This window comes from Meles meles, chromosome 6 (genome assembly GCF_922984935.1).
Source record: "Meles meles chromosome 6, mMelMel3.1 paternal haplotype, whole genome shotgun sequence".
Taxonomy (NCBI): Eukaryota; Metazoa; Chordata; class Mammalia; order Carnivora; family Mustelidae; genus Meles; species Meles meles.
In genome coordinates, this window is record NC_060071.1 from 54,321,700 (window position 1) to 54,340,965 (window position 19,266).

The following is a 19,266-nucleotide window of genomic DNA, read 5'->3' on the forward strand; positions in this document are numbered from 1 at the left end:
CTCCATACCTTCTTTATTACCCAGGCTGATTGTTGTCCCGCTCCCACTCTCAGCAAGAGTCTGGATGATTTGTCTCTGAACAGGTAAAGCATAGGGTCTTTTACCTTTGGAACTAGGGGATTAAATAAATTATGCATACTAGTTACTGTGACGCCTACTTTGATGCCACATATTTGGCAGCTAGACAGGAAACTGAAGAATTTTCTTTGCATTATCTGACAAGTCCAAAAGGAAAGATAGGAAGATACTAGCATTGGTGCTTCTTAAAATATGAACCAGCCATATCACTGGAGAGTGAGGCCCAGAATCATCAAGCAGCATCCATATAATGCTTGAAGGTTGCAGTTCAGAGCTGATTGCCAAGAAAGAATTTTCTTGTCTTCAGCACAAAAAGGTGTGTGATTTTTTAAAAAAAGATTTTTATTTTATTTATTTGAGAGAGAGAGACACAGCAAGAGAGGGAACACAAGGAGGGGGAGTGGGAGAGGGAGAAACAGGCTTCCTGTGGAGCAGAGAGCCCAATGTGGGGCTCAATGTGGAGCTTGATGTTCGGCTCAATGTGGGGCTGGATCCCAGGACCCTAAGATCATGACCTGAGCCAAAAGTAGATGCTTAACGACTGAGCCACCCAGGCATCCCCAAAGGTGGTTTTAGTAAAGCATGGGGACAGGACCTGTGGGCAGCAAAAGCTGCCCTGGGGTTGTGAGAAGTGACTGATTACATACTTACAAGTTGGGAAGGGGTTACATACAGCATAAGCTTCCCAGGTATTTTGGAAACAAGTTTCCAGTACCTCGAGACTACTATTGTTAGGAAAAGGTCATTTATTACTGTCTAGTTATCCCTCAGTCACAAGACCCTTCAGATGTCTATCAGTGGGCCATATGCTAGGAGGACGATTGCCAATATGTATCTTGTGGGGTAGAAATAAAAGTTTCCAAAGGAATTTTTATAACTTAAAGAAAACATGAGGGGCGCCTGGGTGGCTCAGTGGATTAAGCCGCTGCCTTCAGCTTGGGTCATGATCCCAGGGTCCTGGGATCGAGCCCCGCATCGGGCTCTCTGCTCAACAGGGAGCCTGCTTCCTCCTCTCTCTCTCTGCCTGCCTCTCTGCCTACTTGTAATCTCTGTCTGTCAAATAAATAAATAAAATCTTAAAAAAAAAAAAAAGAAAAGAAAACATGCAAGATCCTGGAGGTCAGGATAGGATTTCCTTTTGCCTTAGCAAAGTGTCAACATTAAGGCAGCTGAGGTCCCGGAAGAAGGTCACTCTACCTGTTTTAAGGACTTGTCAATGGGCTGTAGGCAATAAGGAAATTTAATTTTTTTCTTTTGCCTTTGTTCCCCACATCACATGCACTCAGAGGTTCCAAACAGCTACTTAGTTTCCCTTTCTTAAATATAAACATTTAACTAAGGATCAGACAATTACTGGAAAAAAAATCATCTAATATGATTTTATTTGTCTGAAACAAGTAAGCAGGAGGAAGTAACTTGGAGGAAACAGTGACCATTATCGGGAGAAGATAATTTTACTTAAAAAAATTTTTTAAGGGGCGCTTTGGTGGCTCAGTGAGTTAAAGCCTCTGCCTTCAGCTCAGGTCAGTGGGTTAAAGCCTCTGCCTTCGGCTCAGGTCATGATCCCAGAGTCCTGGGATCGAGCTCCCGCATTGGGCTCTCTGCTCAGCAGGGAGCCTGCTTCCTCCTCTCTCTCTCTGCCTGCTTCTCTGCCTACTCGTGATCTCTGTCTGTCAGATAAGTGAATAAAATCTTTTAAAAAATTTTTTTAAAGTTTTTATTTTTTTAAAGATTTTATCTATTTGACAGAGAGAGACACAGCAAGAGAGAGAACACAAACAGGGGGAGTGGGAGAGAGAGAAGCAGGCTTCCCACTGAGCAGGTAGACGAATTTGGAGCTAGGATCCCAGGATCATGACCTGAGCTGAAGGCAAACGCCCAATGACTGAGCCACCCAAGTGCCCCTAAAGTTTTTATTTTTAAGTAATCTCTACACCCAACATTTTGCTCAAACTTACAATCCCAAGACCAAAAGTCACATGTTCTACCTACTAAACCAGCCAGGCACACTGATAATTTCATTTTTTAAAAAATGTCATTAATGTTCTCAATGATATTATGTTGCAATCGTAAGACAAAAAGGGGTATTGCAAAACCAAACAAACAAATCCACTCAGAACAAAAAGAGCTCTTATGAATTAAAAATTATGATTGATTTTTAATATGTACCATAATGTAAGGGAGGTAAAGCAAATGATTACTAATAGAAAATAGGATAGAGCAGGGATGTCCATTATCACCACTGCTATTCAACATCGTACTAGAAGTCCTAGCCTCAGCAATCAGACAACAAAAAGAAATTAAAGGCATCCAAATCGGAAAAGAAGTCACTCTTTGCAGATGATATGATACTATATGTGGAAAACCCAAAAGACTCCACTCCAAAACTGCTAGAACTTGTACAGGAATTCAGTAAAGTGTCAGGATATAAAATCAATGCACAGAAATCAGTTGCATTTCTCTACACCAACAACAAGACAGAAGAAAGAGAAATTGGGGCACCTGGGTGGCTCAGTTGGTTAATCAACTGCCTTCGGCTCAGGTCATGATCTCAGAGTCCTGGGATCGAGTCCCACATCAGGCTCCAAGCTCCATGGGGAGTCTGCTTCTCCCTCTGACCTCTCCCCTCTCATGCTCTCTCTCACTCTCTCTCTCTCAAATAAATAAAGAAAATATTTAAAAAAAAAGAAGAAGAAAGAGAAATTAAGGAGTCAATCCCATTTCCAATTGCACCCCAAACTATAAGATACTTAGGAAGAAACCCAACCAAAGAGGCTAAGAATCTATACTCAGAAAACTATAAAGTACTCATGAAAGAAATTGAGGAAGACACAAAGAAATGGAAAAATGTTCCATGCTCCTGGATTGGAAGAACAAATATTGTGAAAATGTCTATGCTACCTAAAGCAATCTACATATTTAATGCAATCCCTATCAAAATACCATCCATTTTTGTCAAAGAAATGGAACAAATAGTCTTAAAATTTATATGGAACCAGAAAAGACCTCGAATAGCCAAATATTCGAATAGCTCGAATATTGAAAAAGAAAGCCAAAGTTGGTGGCGTCACAATTCCGGACTTCAAGTTCTATGACAAAGCTGTCATCATCAAGACAGCATGGTACTGGCACAAAAAGAGACACATAGATCAATGGAACAGAATAGAGAGCCCAGAAATAGACCCTCAACTCTATGGTCAACTAATCTTCGACAAAGCAGGAAAGAATGTCCAATGGAAAAAAGACAGCCTCTTCAATAAATGGTGTTGGGAAAATTGGACAGCCACATGCAGAAAAATGAAATTGGACCACTTCCTTACACCACACACGAAAATAGACTCAAAACGGATGAAGGACCTCAATGTGAGAAAGGAATCCATCAAAATCTTTGAGGAGAACACAGGCAGCAACCTCTTCCATCTCAGCCACAGCAACATCTTCCTACGAACATCGCCAAAGGCAAGGGAAGCAAGGGCAAAAATGAACTATTGGGACTTCATCAAGATCAAAAGCTTTTGCACAGCAAAGGAAACAGTTAACAAAACCAAAAGACAACTGACAGAATGGGAGAAGATATTTGCAAATGACATATCCGATAAAGGGCTAGTATCCAAAATCTATAAAGAGCTTAGCAAACTCAACACCCAAAGAACAAATAATCCAATCAAGAAATGGGCAGAGCACATGAACAGACATTTCTGCAAAGAAGACATCCAGATGGCCAACAGACACATGAAAAAGTGCTCCACATCACTCGGCATCAGGGAAATACAAATCAAAACCACAATGAGATATCACCTCACACCAGTCAGAATGGCTAAAATTAACAAGTCAGGAAATGACAGATGCTGGTGAGGATGCGGAGAAAGAGGAACCCTCCTACATTGTTGGTGGGAATGCAAGTTGGTGCAACCACTCTGGAAAACAGCATGGAGGTTCCTCAAAATGTTGAAAATAGAACTACCCTGTGACCCAGCAATTGCAACACTGGGTATTTACCCCAAAGATACAAATGTAGTGATCCAAAGGGGCACGTGCACTGGAATGTTTATAGCAGCAATGTCTACAATAGCCAAACTATGAAAAGAACCTAGATGTCCATCAACAGATGAATGGATAAAGAAGATGTGGTGTATATATACACAATGGAATACTCTGCAGCCATCAAAAGAAATGAAATCTTGCCATTTGCAACGACGTGGATGAAACTAGAGGGTATCATGCTTAGTGAAATAAGTCAATTGGAGAAAGACAACTATCATATGATCTCCCTGATATGAGGACGCGGAGATGCAACATGGGGGGTTAGGGGGATAGGAGAAGAATAAATGAAACAAGATGGGATTGGGAGGGAGACAAACCACAAATGACTCTTAATCTCACAAAACAAACTGGGGGTTGCTGGGGGGAGGTGGGGTTGGGAGGGGGGGGGGTTATGGATATTTGGGAGGGTATGTGCTATGTGAGTGCTGTGAAGTGTGTAAACCTGGCGATTCACAGACCTGTACCCCTGGGGATAAAAATATATTATATGTTTATAAAAAAAAAAAGAAAGGATGAATACCCAACTTTTGTAGCAACATGGACAGGACTGGAAGTGATTATGCTGAGTGAAATAAGTCAAGCAGAGAGAGTCAATTATCATATGGTTTCACTTATTTGTGGAGCATAACAAAGAACATGGAGGACATGGGGAGATGGAGAGGAGAAGGGAGTTGAGGGAAATTGGAAGGGGAGATGAACCATGAGAGACTATGGACTCTGAAAAACAACCTGAGGGTTTTGAAGGGGCAGGGGTTGGGAGGCTGGGGAAGCAGGCGGTGGGTAATAGAGAGGGCACATATTGCATGGAGCACTGGGTGTGGTGCAAAAACAATGAATACTGTTACGCTGAAAAAATAAATAAATAAAAATTTTTTAAAAATAATGAAATTATCAAAATTTACATAATATAAACATATATTAATTATAAAAGGGATTTGGCTGTACAACATAATGATTTGGTATCTGTATATATTGCTAAAAGATCACTACAATAAATCTAAGTTAACATCTGTCACCACATATAGTCACAAAATCTTTTTTCTTGTGATGCAGACTTTCAAGATCTATTCTACCTGTTTATAAGATTGTATTTATTTGAAAGAGAGCACAAGTAGCGAGAGGGGCAGAGGAAGAGGGACAAGCAGACTCCATGCTGAGTAGGGAGCCCTATGTGGGACTTTATCCCAGGATCCTGGGATTATGACTTGAGCCAAAAGCAGATGCTTAACTGACTGAGCCACCAGATGCCCTCACATCACATCCCCCATGTCCTAATTATTTTATAACTGGAAGTTTGCTATAATTTATTTTTTCTTACAAAATGATAATTAAGTTTTCTGATACAATTTCTACCACAGTAGGACTTTTACTGATGAGGAAAATTGGTCAAGAGATATCAAACAATGATTAATGCAGAAGTGTAATTCAGAAATGTTGCAATCGATTCATTGAACACATTTGTCAATCTAGTAGTCTCCTTAGTTTAAGTATCTTCTTTCTGCTCTCTATGTACAGACAGGAAAAGTTCTCCAGGTTATCTTAGAACAAGAAACAAGGTACAGAACAGCATAAGAAAGTCACAGGTAAATAAGCATTCCGATATTCACTTATATACACAAAACACATATACAAAGGATGCACAATAAAATAATGAAAATAATTAATAAGACAATGGTTATAAGGTGGATGGGGAGGCAGATGACCACAATTTTTTAATCCATATATTTTTATATTTTTATTTTTGAGTCATACAAGCATGTTTTATGTCTTAAAAATAAATAAATAAATAAATAAATATTTTCTTCTCTAATGTTCTATCTCATGCAAAAAAACTAGGCAAGAGTCAGGCGCTTAAGTGACTGAGCTACCCAGAGCCCCCCAATCAGAATTTAAAATGTATATAGTTTAAGTGTGGTTAACTAGTTTTCAGACTTCATGCTTCTCTCTTTTTGCTGAGACTTCTCCCTCCTACAGCTCAACAAATAAAAGCTTCAGTTTCTAGTTTAATTTTGTTTGGTTTAATTCAGCCAGTTCTACTAGTCCCTACTCCTATTACTCTTTCCTCCAAATATGAAGTGATGACAATTTTTACGCCTCATCCATGCCTCCATTTAGGTATTTTGTTTTCTTTAAAAAGGAGTATGTCCAGAAGGATGGAATCCAGCCATACTTAGTCCCAGGGGGATCTGTGTACTCTTCTCCCATCATTTAGCTGGTATTCACCTCACAAAAGCAGCTGTTCCTCAAGTCTGAGGTTCAGAGCAGTTTAGCTCACATACCATTTATTAAGCACCTCACGTGTGCCAGGCACTGTGCTTGGTGCCAGAAATACAAGGATCAAAACATAATTCTCACCCTAGGAATTCAGAACCTGGAGGGGACACAGATGAGAAAGCAGAGTTACAATAAAATGGGTTGGGTATTGAGATTGAGCTGAACAAAAAGTGCCGCAGTTCAAGTTGGAGAGTGGTGGGATTGAGGTGGGTAGGTAGGAAAAAATTCTCAGAAGAACTGATATGCACCAGAGTACATTGAGTATGAATATGAATTAGTCCAGTCTTCAGTCAGGGGCATAGAGCAGACACTAATGGAAAAATGTGAAAAACAGTCCAGAATTCTAAACAATACTTGGGCTTATTGTACAGTATATGCTACTACTAGAGGATAAAGTTCAAGGCTGGAAGAACCAGAAAAAGCTAGAGATGGTTCAGGCAATCTTTCCCTATCTTATCATACCCCAGGGGCCCCTACTGCTTGCCAGAAGCTAGGATAGGGATTTCCAATATCATTTTAAGTCCTCAGGGAGAAGACACAATGTCTGTGTTACTTGGGGAATAAACATTTCCCCTGAGTGCCCTGCAGAAGAAAGTTGGATGATGCCTATGGTCTTCTGAAGTTGGTCAAAATCCATCTTTTATCTCATTCCCACTGTATTGTCCCTGGACTTTGGGGGCTGCTGGGCTTGGGGTTGTTGGCAGATGGAGGCAGAAACATTCCCAGTCACCCTTGTTGAATGAAAGGTCACCCTTTTATCACGGATGGAGATTTATCATGGGTAGAGTCTGGGAAATTTCCATTGAATTGCAAATCTCCCTTGGGTCTTTGAGGAATTGTTTTCTCCTTCTCTCTCATGGTTTTACCTCAATACTTGGGTCTCTCTTTTCTAGCAGGCACTGTGGCTAGCCAGGCTCCTGATGTCTAGATTAATCAATCCTCACTTGGGGAAATCTCCATTGGAAACTGAAGTTATATATGAAAGATCCTATCCTACAATGGAGGGATTGATTAGAAACCAATGATTTCTTCAGCCTTTTCCTTCTGTGCCCTTAGGCTAATGCCAGGATTCAGGGAGGAAAACCGACAGTTTGACATAAACTCATCAGCAAAAAAGTGAAGACCTGGCTTTGTAAATGGAACATTTTTCAACTGTCAAAGATGAGCAGAACTGTAGGTAAGTGCAATAAATCTTTTCATGGATGAATGGTTTAACCCCTCCATATTCATCATTTGCATTCCAACCCCATGTTATTCTTAGAGTTCCATCCCTTGGAGCATGGTGAGATCATTGTCCTTCACTTGAATGTGCCTCTTCAAGCCAAGGCAGTGATCACATTGCAGAAGACTGTTTCTACAGGGAGGGAGAGGTAGGCCTGATGGCTGACCTGCACATCATAAGAAGGGGCCATGTGGATGTAGTTGCCTCAGGGTTAGAAAGTCCCTTTGTTTACAAGGCAGAAGAACAGCATCTAAAGAATTATACCCAAGAGAAAAGCGCAAGAGAAGAAGCAGATTATCCAATTACTGCCTGTGTTCCCAAGTACTTTGCCCTTCCTTAGGAACCCCAACCTATTATTGTTAGCCTCGCACTACAAGGCATGAAAAGGACCAGAGTGAAGCAGACCACTGAGTCATAAAAAAGGAAAGAGAATTCTTACAGGGTGATCCTTACTCTCATGGAGGAGACATCAAAGAGCTTCAGGGGTAGGTAGGACAGATTCCTTCCATATTTAAGGTTGGGATGTATCTTCCTCTCATTTAAGATATAGTTCGGTTCAGTTTGGTGGAAATATTTTCACAGAGAGCCAGAAAGAGTCCCGTTTGAGGTGACTAGTTACTCCACTCCACACCTTATGTTCTGTGTTTCAGCCCAAATGTACTATGTGCACATGATACTCTTTTCCATTACAAAACATCTTTTCTTTCCTATCAAATCCATACCCATTTTTAGCACTTATTTTAGACATCACCTTTCTCTGGAACACTTCCTGTCTCTCTAAGTCTCAGTTTGGTTCTTTTCCCACATGACCCCTTAGGGGCTATTCTTACCGGTGACATTCCGTCTGTGACGTATATTACCTTCTCTGTTATTCTTATTAGGCAGTGAGCTACATGAGGTAGTGACAATGTCTCCTTTATTTCTGAGTCATCAAGTATAGCTAGCACCCAATATATAATCAATACAGAAGAAGACTTGAATAATTTTATTGACAGTGAAGCACTTTCTATAGGAGCTGGAGGAAGATAAGGCTCTGAATGGAATCCCTAGGGAGAAAGATGACAGAATTTCTTTATCCTAGACAAAGGTACCAAAATGTTCCTACTTATGTGGGACCCACAGTTGAGACACTGTAAGTAAAGAGGTTACTGTTTGTTGGAGTGCTCCAAAGAACAGGACTGAGAACCAAGGCCTTAAGTTAATTCTCATGCTTTGCATGGTTAAAGATGATCAGTATTCTAATAACTGAAGCATTTTTTTAATCCAAGTTTCAGAGTATCATTGATTTGATTCTGAATCAAATATTATGGACTTCATTTCTGATTTCATGAGTAATTACTAGGAATTCCTGATTCTGTCTCTGGCAAGTCATCTAATAGAGCCCAGGTTTGTGAAAGGGCATTGGATTGGTACCATGGACTGAAAGAGCATAAGACGCTCATTTTAGGGGCGCCTGGGTGATTCAGTCAGTTAAGCGCCTGACTCTTGTCTTCTGCTCAGGTCATAATCTCAAGGTCATGATCTGAGGGTCTTGAGATCAAGCCCCAATTCTGGCTCTGTGCTGAGTGGGGAGTCTGCTTCTTTCCTTCTCCCTCTTCCCTTCCTCCTGTCCAGGCATGCACTCTTTCTCTCTCTAAATAAATAAATAAATCTTAAAAAAAAAAAAAAAACAGGAAAAAAGATGGGATCAAGAGGGAAACAAACCATAAGAGACACTTAATCTCACAAAACGAACTGAGGGTTGCGGGGGGGAAGGGGGTAGGGAGAGGGTGGCTGGGTTATGGACATTGGGGAGGGTATGTGCTATAGTGAGTGCTGTGAAATGTGTAAACCTGGTGATTCACAGACCAGTACCCCTGGGGCTAATAATACTTTATATGTTAATAAAAAATTTAAAAAAAAACAGGAAACATCCTAATATTCCCCAGAATACTTAGCTTAATGTTGATATTAAATAAATAGATCTGATCGAATGATTCAGTACAGTTTAGCCCTATTCTACCCTTTAAATATGCCATAACTTGCTTTAGATAGGCAAGCATTTTATGACAAGCTGAGTTCAGATAGATCCTTAGGTTGCTGGGGAAATTCTCCATAAAAAAGGTAGTTTTATATAATAGATGTACTAGTGACCTAACTACCTATGACTCATTCCACAGCCAAGCAGTTGAAGGACAAACGAGCTGGATGTGTGGATCACCTTCCAGGGGAAATGACAAGCCAAGTCTAGAGTCTGGTGCCCTAACTTATAGAGCTTTCTCTACTGCATCATTTGTCAGCTAAGTGTAGAAACTCTTCTGAATGTTTGCACTCTTATTTCACTTGCTTCTTACAGCATTTCATGATGGAGTAGTGCAGGGGTGACTAAATAAGTCTCCCAAGGCTACTTGGCTAGAAAATTGAGATGATGGGATTCAAAGCTACGCAGTCTACTCAAGCCCTGATCTTGGTGGAATGGGAATCATGTCCTTCATGAAATCATTTTTTGGATACTCTTATCCAACTTAGATGGTCAGTGAGCTCATTATTATAAAAATGAGGCTCACCATTTAGGATCTAAGAATGGAAGCTCCTGGCATTTTCATACATAGTGTTGGCTACCCTTTCTGAAATCTCTTCTCCACTTTAAAAGTAATTAGATGAGGACCTCAGGTTCTTCAGATCTTAACAGGGATTGGAGAAAGTGGGGATATGTATGCCATATCACAATAAAATAAGTTTTGGGATTGTTCTGGAGAAGACTTGTGCTCACTGGGATCATGTTCCTGTTGTCGCACAGGTGGGAAAGATAATGGCTCCAGGCGAGAATCAGAGCAGTGGTGTGACGGAGTTCATCTTGGCAGGTTTCCCGAATCTCAACAACACAAAAGCAGAACTGTTTTCTGTCTTTCTTCTTGTCTATCTGCTGACTCTAACAGGCAACGTGTTGATCGTTGGGGTGGTAGGAGCTGATACTCGCCTGCAGACTCCCATGTACTTCTTTCTGGGTAACCTGTCCTGCCTAGAGATCTTGCTCACTTCCGTCATCATTCCCAAGATGCTGAGCAATTTCCTCTCAAGGCAACACACTATTTCCTTTGCTGCATGTATTACTCAATTCTATTTTTACTTCTTTCTTGGGGCCTCTGAGTTCCTGCTGTTGGCTGTCATGTCTGTGGATCGCTACCTGGCCATCTGTCACCCTCTGCACTACCCCTTGCTCATGAATGGCACTGTGTGCTCTCGGGTAGCCTTAGCCTGCTGGATGGGGGGACTTTTTCCTGTGCTTGGCCCCACAGTGGCTGTGGCCTTACTTCCCTTCTGTGAACAGGATGCTGTGGTGCAACACTTCTTCTGTGACAGTGGCCCACTGCTCCGCCTGGCGTGCACCAACACCAAGAAGCTGGAGGAAATTGACTTTGTACTGGCCTCTCTTGTCATTGTATCCTCATTGATGATTACTGCTGTGTCCTATGGCCACATAGTTCTAGCTGTCCTGCGCATCCCCTCTGTTTCAGGCCGTCAGAAGGCCTTCTCTACCTGTACCTCTCACTTGATGGTGGTGACCCTCTTCTATGGAAGTGCCATTTTTCTCTATGTTCGACCATCACAGAGTGGCTCTGTGGATACTAACTGGGCAGTGACCGTGGTAACAACATTTGTGACGCCACTGCTGAATCCATTCATCTATGCCTTACGCAATGAGCGAGTCAAGGAAGCTCTGAAGGATATGTTTAGGAAGGTGGGAGGAGACTTTTGGGGGGATCTTCTACTTGTTAAGAGTTTCAATAGGAAAACAGTAAAGTGAAAGTGAAGGGAGTCTTGAGTCCCTTGACTCCAATCTTGAGTCCAAGTCTTCTCCGTTGTCTCTCTCTTTCCTGTGGTCATTGTGGACATAACCAAATGACCAAATTCTGGAACCACAAAAGAACTCCAAAATCATCAAGGCTGCCCTTCTCTTTCAAGCAAAATTCCTTGATTCTATTTCATCTATAAATCCATATTATTATTGATACATCATAACCAATGCCATCATTACATCATAAGATCCTCCAGTCTCTGAGATCTTAAGCTGAAGGGTCCATGATCACCAAGGAATCTAAGGATGGGTTTCAGAAAGCTTTTTGCCTAACTAGAATTTAAATAAAATTTGAAGGTAAAAATAATTTATAAGCCCTGTTAATATGTAAATTTTATGTTTTTGATCTTATAAGCATTTTTCTGGGAAGAGATCTGTTTTTGAACTTGCCAAAACTTAAAAACTGATTAAAGTTCTCAGTAGAGTCTTTCAGTTTTTATGAAAATCAAAGATATTAAGAAAAAATTCCTTATAATCTTAAAAATAAATAAAAATAAAATAAACAGATTATTTGTGTATTTTTATATATGCTTTATGAAAAACATCGTGTTTACTGTCAGGTGGAAAAGAAATAAAGCAAATTGAATAAGGGACTCACTTTTCCACAGTAATCCCAAGTGTCTTTGCAAAAGCAGATCCAAGGGAAAGTTCATGAATAGTAGCGTTTAATGTAGTTTTCTAATTTTCACTGTGTTACAAAGATGAATTAAAGACATCACTCATTTTTTCACTGGATTGCATACCTTTCATTAGCCCACTTTTGACATTCTTATATCTGTTGTGTTCAATTTTGTTTTGTTTTTAGTAAAATTGGAATTGGGATGAGGACCTTTAATATCAGAGAATTATGAATGCCAACTGTTGTTGTACCAACCAGGATCCAGACTTTGTGGTATGTTTTATGTTCTTCACTGGATATTTGAAAGGTAGTAAGGATTCCTATTTGTGGTTTCTTTGGACATCTTGGACAAATATTCACTTATTTATTTGTTCACTTTTTTTAAAATTTATTTTTCATTTGTTCAGCAAAGTTCTGTGAAGTATCTTTGTTGGATAATCTGATATGTGCTAAGATGAGCAAGAAATGGTTCTTCACCTCAAGCAGCTTTGATTTTAGAGGAGAAGACTGAGAGACAAATAATAATTCAAAGGAATGAGGATGACAAAGAGGTTTACAAAACGACATTGGAGATCATAGGAAAATTGATTTACCCTCTCTGGTATTTTCTTGTTAGAGAAGTTTTCAGAGGCTATCATCCATTAAATGGGGATTGATCCTATGTTAGAGTGTGTTTGTATACATAGAGACAATGCTTATATATATTCAAGTATGGACAGCGTATCAACCTCAAAATACTACTGCAAAACTGGCAGGCTGAGCATTAGCATGCAAAGAGACTGCCATAAAACTTCAGTGGGCACCAGAAATAGTAATGCTTTCATCTAATTTTATTAATAATACACACACACGAAACATTTCAATACCCAAAGTATTTCTGAGTGAAAACTAAAGGAATGGGAGGAATGACCAGTGGTTTAAAAGGGAAAAAGAATACTTCTGGAGTGAACTTGGAGTGCTGCTCAGAGAGCAGATGAACTATTGCCTTAAAAACTCCCTACCTTCACAGAGCCTAAAAATCTGAAGCCAATCCCCAACACTGGCCAAGGAGAAGAATTCATATAACAGTTTATAATATTTTTGGAAATAACCACTCCCATATTTTGGCAATAAAGCACGTTAAACCATCTATTTTCAAAATTACCTTATTGTAGGAAATTACTCAGGACTCAATTCAATAAAAGTTTATCGAGTACAATGTTCAGGGAAATAAGCTGGTAAAGAGAGAGAGGCATATATGGTCACTGCCACCAAGGAACTCACAGACCATATAGATGATAGATGTTACAATACATAATAAAATTATATTAACACATATAGTTATATTAATATATAAAATAAAATAAACATTATATATGCATATATATTACATATCTATATATATATAAAACTGTAGGTCAAAATATAATAAGACCATTGAAAGATTTAAAAGTGGGTCTGACACTCCTAATGTCACAAAACCAACTGAGGGTGGCCGGGGTGGGGAGAGGGCTTGGGAGAGGGGAGTGGGGTTATGGACATTGGGGAGGGTATGTGCTATGGTGAGTGCTGTGAAGTGTGTAAACCTGGCGATTCACAGACCTGTATCCCTGGGGCTAATAATACATTATATGTTTATTAAAAAATTATTTAAAAAGTGGGTCTGACAAAATGATATTTTACTAATGAAGCATAAGAGCAAATATTAGGTAATTGAATGTGATTAGGAATGGAAATATCACAATTAAAATTGTACTAGGAAGCAATGTGCGATTTTCTTTTTTTTCTGCAATTTTATTTTGTCAATCTTATTTTAAAAGTTCCTATTCCATAAGGAATTATGTACTCTTCATCTGAATGTTAATAGCATAATTGATCTTGGGCTCTTATTTAAAATCATTTTGTTCTTTGTTTCCCCTGGGACTCCATTTGCTTGGTTTTCTCACCACATTTCCAGCTTTTTGAAAGGATAGATGACATAAGGGCTGGATAAGGGTGGAATAGCCATGATCACTAGTGACTTACCAGGGACCCTTTTGCATGATTCAAAGCAGCGGTGTCACGTTGTTAATAGTGTAGAGTATTAAAGGCCCACATCAGCTCCCATAATCAATATTGTTTAAAAAATTGTTATACTACCAACAAAACAAAACAACCACAAGCAACCAGGACTCTTAAGAGTCAACAACAGATGGACTTAATCAGACCCTTAAACTTCTGACAATATAACCATTATTTGGGTCCTGAAACCCACACCTCTCTCCCACCTAAGATGATAATAAACCTACTTCTGCTTTTCAGAACTGGCTTCCCTTCTTTCACCTCCCTCCTCGGGCCACGAGCTAGTTCCCTTTAATTTGCTCCTCTGTGCCTTTCTTCAAATGCTGCGGAGTTCTTCCTGTCTTGATTGTAAGCCCAGCCAGTATTCCTGCCTCCTACCATGGCAATAGGAGGAGTAATGGCGCCACTTTCTTTTCTTTTTTTTTTTTTTCAGTTTTTTTTTTCTTTTCAGCGTAACAGTATTCATTGTTTTTGCACCACACCCAGTGCTCCATGCAATATGTGCCCTCCTTATTACGCACCACCTGGTTCCCCAGCCTCCCAACCCCTGCCCCTTCAAAACCCTCAGGTTGTTTTTCAGAGTCCATAGTCTCTCATGGTTCATCTCCCCTTCCAATTTCCCACAACTCCCTTCTCCTCTCCATCTCCCCATGTCCTCCATGTTCTTTGTTATGCTCCACAAATAAATGAAACCATATGATACTTGACTCTCTGCTTGACTTATTTCACTCAGCATAATCTCTTCCTGTCCCGTCCATGTTGCTACAAAAGTTGGGTATTCATCCTTTCTGATGGAGGCATAATACTCCATCATGTATATGGACCACATCTTCCTTATCCATTCGTCCATTGAAGGGCATCTTGGTTCTTTCCACAGTTTGGCGACCGTGGCCATTGCTGCTATAAACATCGGGGTACAGATGGCTTTTCTTTTCACTACATCTGTATCTTTGGGGTAAACACCCAGCAGTGCAAATGCAGGGTCATAGGGAAGCTCTATTTTTAATTTCTTGAGGAATCTCCACACTGTTCTCCAAAGTGGCTGCACCAACTTGCATTCCCATCAACAGTGGAAGAGGGTTCCCCTTTCTCCACATCCTCTCCAGCACATGTTGTTTCCTGTCTTGCTAATTTTGGCCATTCTAACTTGTGTAAGGTGATATCTCAATGTGGTTTTAATTTGAATCTCCCTGATGGCTAATGATGATGAGCATTTTTTCATGTGTCTGATAGCCATTTGTATGTCTTCATTGGAGAAGTGTCTGTTCATATCTTCTGCCCATTTTTTGATATGATTATCTGTTTTGTGTGTGTTGAATTTGAGGAGTTCTTTATAGATTCTGGATATCAACCTTTTGTCTGTACTGTCATTTGCAAATATCTTCTCCCATTCCGTGGGTAGACTCTTTGTTTTGTTGACTGTTTCCTTTGCTGTGCAGAAGCTTTTGATCTTGATGAAGTCCCAAAAGTTCATTTTGGCTTTTGTTTCCTTGGTCTTTGGAGACATAGCTTGAAAGAAGTTGCTGTGGCTGATATCGAAGAGGTTACTGCCTATGTTCTCCTCTAGGATTCTGATGGATTCCTGTCTCACGTTGAGGTCTTTTATCCATTTCGAGTTTATCTTTGTGTATAATGTAAGAGAATGGTCGAGTTTCATTCTTCTACACATAGCTGTCCAGTTTTCCCAGCACCATTTATTGAAGAGACTGTCTTTTTTCCACTCTATATTTTTTCCTGTTTAGTCGAAGATTATTTGACCATAGAGTTGAGGGTCCATATCTGGGCTCTCTACTCTGTTCCACTGGTCTGTGTGTCTGTTTTTATGCCAGTACCACACTGCCTTGGTTATCACAGCTTTGTAGTAAAGCTTAAAATCAGGTAACGTGATGCCGCCAGTTTTGTTTTTGTTCTTCAATATTTCCTTAGCAATTCGGGTCTCTTCTGATTCCATACAAATTTTAGGATTATTTGCTCCAGCTCTTTGAAAAATACCAGTGGAATTTTGATCGGACTGGCATAAAATCTATCTATGAAAGACCCACAGCAAATATCATCCTCAATGGGAAAAAGCTTGCAGCCTTCCCGTTGAGATCAGGAACACGACAAGGATGCCCACTCTCACCACTCTTGTTCAACATAGTATTAGAAGTTCTAGCAATGGCAATCAGAAAACAAAGAGAAATAAAAGGTATCCAAATTGGCAATGAAGAAGTCAAACTCTCTCTCTTCACAGATGACTTGATTCTTTATATGGAAAACCCCAGAGACTCCACCCCCAAACTACTAGAACTCATACAGCAATTCAGTAACGTGGCAGGATACAAAGTCAATGTACAGAAATCAGTGGCTTTCTTATACACTAACAATGAAAATACAGAAAGGGAAATTAGAGAATCGATTCCATTTACTATAGCACCAAGAACCATAAGATACCTGGGAATAAACTTAACCAAAGAGGTAAAGGATCTGTACTCGAGGAACTACAGAACACTCATGAAAGAAACTGAAGAAGACACAAAAAGATGGAAGACCATTCCATGCTCTTGGATCGGAAGAATAAACATTGTTAAAATGTCTATACTGCCCAGAACAATGGCGCCACTCTCATCTGTGCTGGTTATAAAAGCCCCTGAGAGTCCTTGATACCCCCAAAAACCTTTGCCTAGTCTTGAGGTCAGGGAAAGAAAGGACCCACTAAATAATTGTGAACTACCCTGAGAACTTTGAGCCAAATGTGAAAGGTCTAGGTCTTCCTCCTCACAGCCAAGCTCTTACAGAGAATTCTTTACCTATGTGTCCACAACGTCCCCTCATTCTTCAACCCACCCCGGTCATCTTCCTTACACTTCCTGCTTTAAATGCTGGTGAGGGCTGTCAACAGCCCCTGAGGAATCAAACCGGCTCTCTGGACAAGTAACTGCCATGATGCTTCCTTTTCCAGTTCCTCCACTCACTGGATTCCATTCTCAACTTTTTACACACAGGGCCTGTCCTTAAATTCTTTCTCTTTGCATGCTCTTTCCTGTGTATTCTTCTCCAAACCAATGTTAACCACCATCTTGTGTGTTGTTGTTGTTGTTTTTAATTGTAGTTGACACACAATGTTCCATTAGTTTCAGGTGTACAGCGTAGAGATTCCATAAGTCTATACATTATGTTGTGTTCACCACCAGTGTAGCTCCCGTCTTGTCACCATACATACAATTACCTGTTTTTCATTCTTAAAATTCCTTTCTTTCGTTTGAATCTTTCTCCTGAACCCCAAGACTGTGCGTTTCCCAGTAGCAAACACATCCAAAACATAAAAAGCCCAGGTTGGCTATATCATATTTCTGACGGGACAACTAAATAGGCAGGGCATCCTGGCAATTCTACCCTCTCTTTTCTCTATTTCCAATCACCAATCACCAAACCCTCCATTCTTGCCTGGCCACATAACCTTTCCAAGATAGGAACCTCCGTAGGGACAAATATGATCGAGTGAATCAGAAATTCAGTCAAAGCTTCCCCTTGTACAAGCAGGTTCGGAAGGTAAACAAACTTGAAGGCCCATCATTCCTGCAGTTCACCGGTTTGGGCTACTTTCTACAAACCAGAATCTACAACCACACTGTAAGGTTTCAGGTAGACACCTCACACTGCTGCCCGCTGGTTTTCCAGGTAAGCAATCAAAAGAGCACTAAAGGGTCTGGTGGATTCTTGCTGGAAATGGCAAGACGACAATCACTACGTTATACGGAGTCTTGGAAAATATTCAGTTGGGCTCTCTTTGGGTGGAATGGATGTCTGCGCCTTTGGAGCTCAAGGGTCCCCAGGTCGCAACTTTACATTATTCGAAAAGGCACTTGTGACTGTGGGGTAAACGGTATCCTGAACCATGAGCGCAGTCGCTCTCCTCCCCGGCCTCCCGGGGCGGGCGTCTAGATCCCGCACCGCGGAAAGATCGCTGCCGCGGACCTCGGCCTCAGGGAGAGGATTCTGGCCCGACACTGCGATCCTAAAACACCTCCGGGTACCACTCTGATCCGTGTGAAATGTCCTAGTGAGAAGCCACTAGCTTTTTTCCCCACAAAGTGCCTGGGTAAGAACCGCCGGAGCAAGCTATTCTTGACAAAAGAGCCTGTCAAAGCCACACCCCGGCACCCCGATCTCAAGAAGCCCTTGGCTCGCTGTGGCATCTTCGTTGTTCTTGTATTAGTCCACAGAAAGTCCGACTTGCCCGGAAGCTGATCTCGAAACAGGTCCAGGCTGGAGCGGTCCTCGGCCTAGGTGCATTTAGTCTTGGGCGTGTTGGCTTTATTTGGCTCTAAACCGGAGCGGGCGGGGCGGGGGGGAGTGTCCAAAAAAAAAAAACCAGAAAACTGGGCTCGTCCGGGATTTGAACCCGGGACCTCTCGCACCCAAAGCGAGAATCATACCACTAGACCAACGAGCCAGCCCTGGAAGCGGGTTTTCCTCTCTTGGAATGTTCATTCATCCTATAAGCTGCATCACACCGTTTTTGACGCTGCTCATAAGCCCAGCGATTTCCTCCAGACCCCCAAAACATCAATATGCGCATTCGGGGAACCTGATCCACACCGTTCCGGAGGTAAGAATGCTCATGAAGAAGCTCAGGCTGAGCTGCGAGTCTGTCCGTGGACCCTTCTGAGGTGGGGTCTGGCTGCTTAGAGGGTTGGGACCAGAACCGATGCAGGCACCCGGGGGTGTAAGGATAAAGGAACAATAAGAACCACCCACCTCACTAAAAGGCAAAGGTTACCTCCAGGACCAGTGGAAGACCTCCACACTATGGCCCCTATGGGGGTCAAATCCTAGAACCACTGCCTTAGTCCGGTCTGCTCTCCCTCTCTCTTTCAACACTTGCATGCATGCTTTGGCTGTTTTCCTCTCAGCCTTATTTAATAAACTTTGTGCTTTAGGTCTGGATTTAAAGTACCCTTCATGGGGCAGCCGAAGGTGACCTCGGGGAAGAATTGCCTGCTTCCTTTACCCTCTTTTAAGGAAGGCTGGACCTCCGCTTCTCTATCACCCAGAAGGTCGTGGGTGGAGAGGAAAGGGAGGGCTTTGTCCTTACTCTGCAAGGCTTTCTGCTTGGGGAATGAAGTTCTTGGGCTCTGGCTTGTCTGCCTTGGTCACATTGTCTGCCCT

General features: G+C 41.2%; 1 protein-coding gene and 1 non-coding gene across 2 annotated transcripts; one reads left to right on the forward strand and one right to left on the reverse strand.

Annotated features, from left to right (window-relative positions):
• Positions 1-10,409: 10,409 nt before the first annotated feature.
• On the forward strand, positions 10,410-11,405 carry LOC123943284 (olfactory receptor 6S1). The gene has a single exon (XM_046007313.1). It carries the CDS (start codon positions 10,410-10,412, stop codon positions 11,403-11,405), a length of 996 nt encoding a protein of 331 aa, XP_045863269.1.
• Positions 11,406-18,478: 7,073 nt separating this feature from the next.
• Positions 18,479-18,550, reverse strand: TRNAP-UGG. The gene has a single exon. It is a non-coding gene; the product is annotated as a tRNA-Pro (tRNA).
• Between the last annotated feature and the right edge of the window lie 716 nt (positions 18,551-19,266).

Bases quoted from the DNA above. Each gene is read 5' to 3' on its own strand.
- LOC123943284 (XM_046007313.1), top strand. From the start codon at position 10,410: ATGGCTCCAGGCGAGAATCAGAGCAGTGGTGTGACGGAGTTCATCTTG.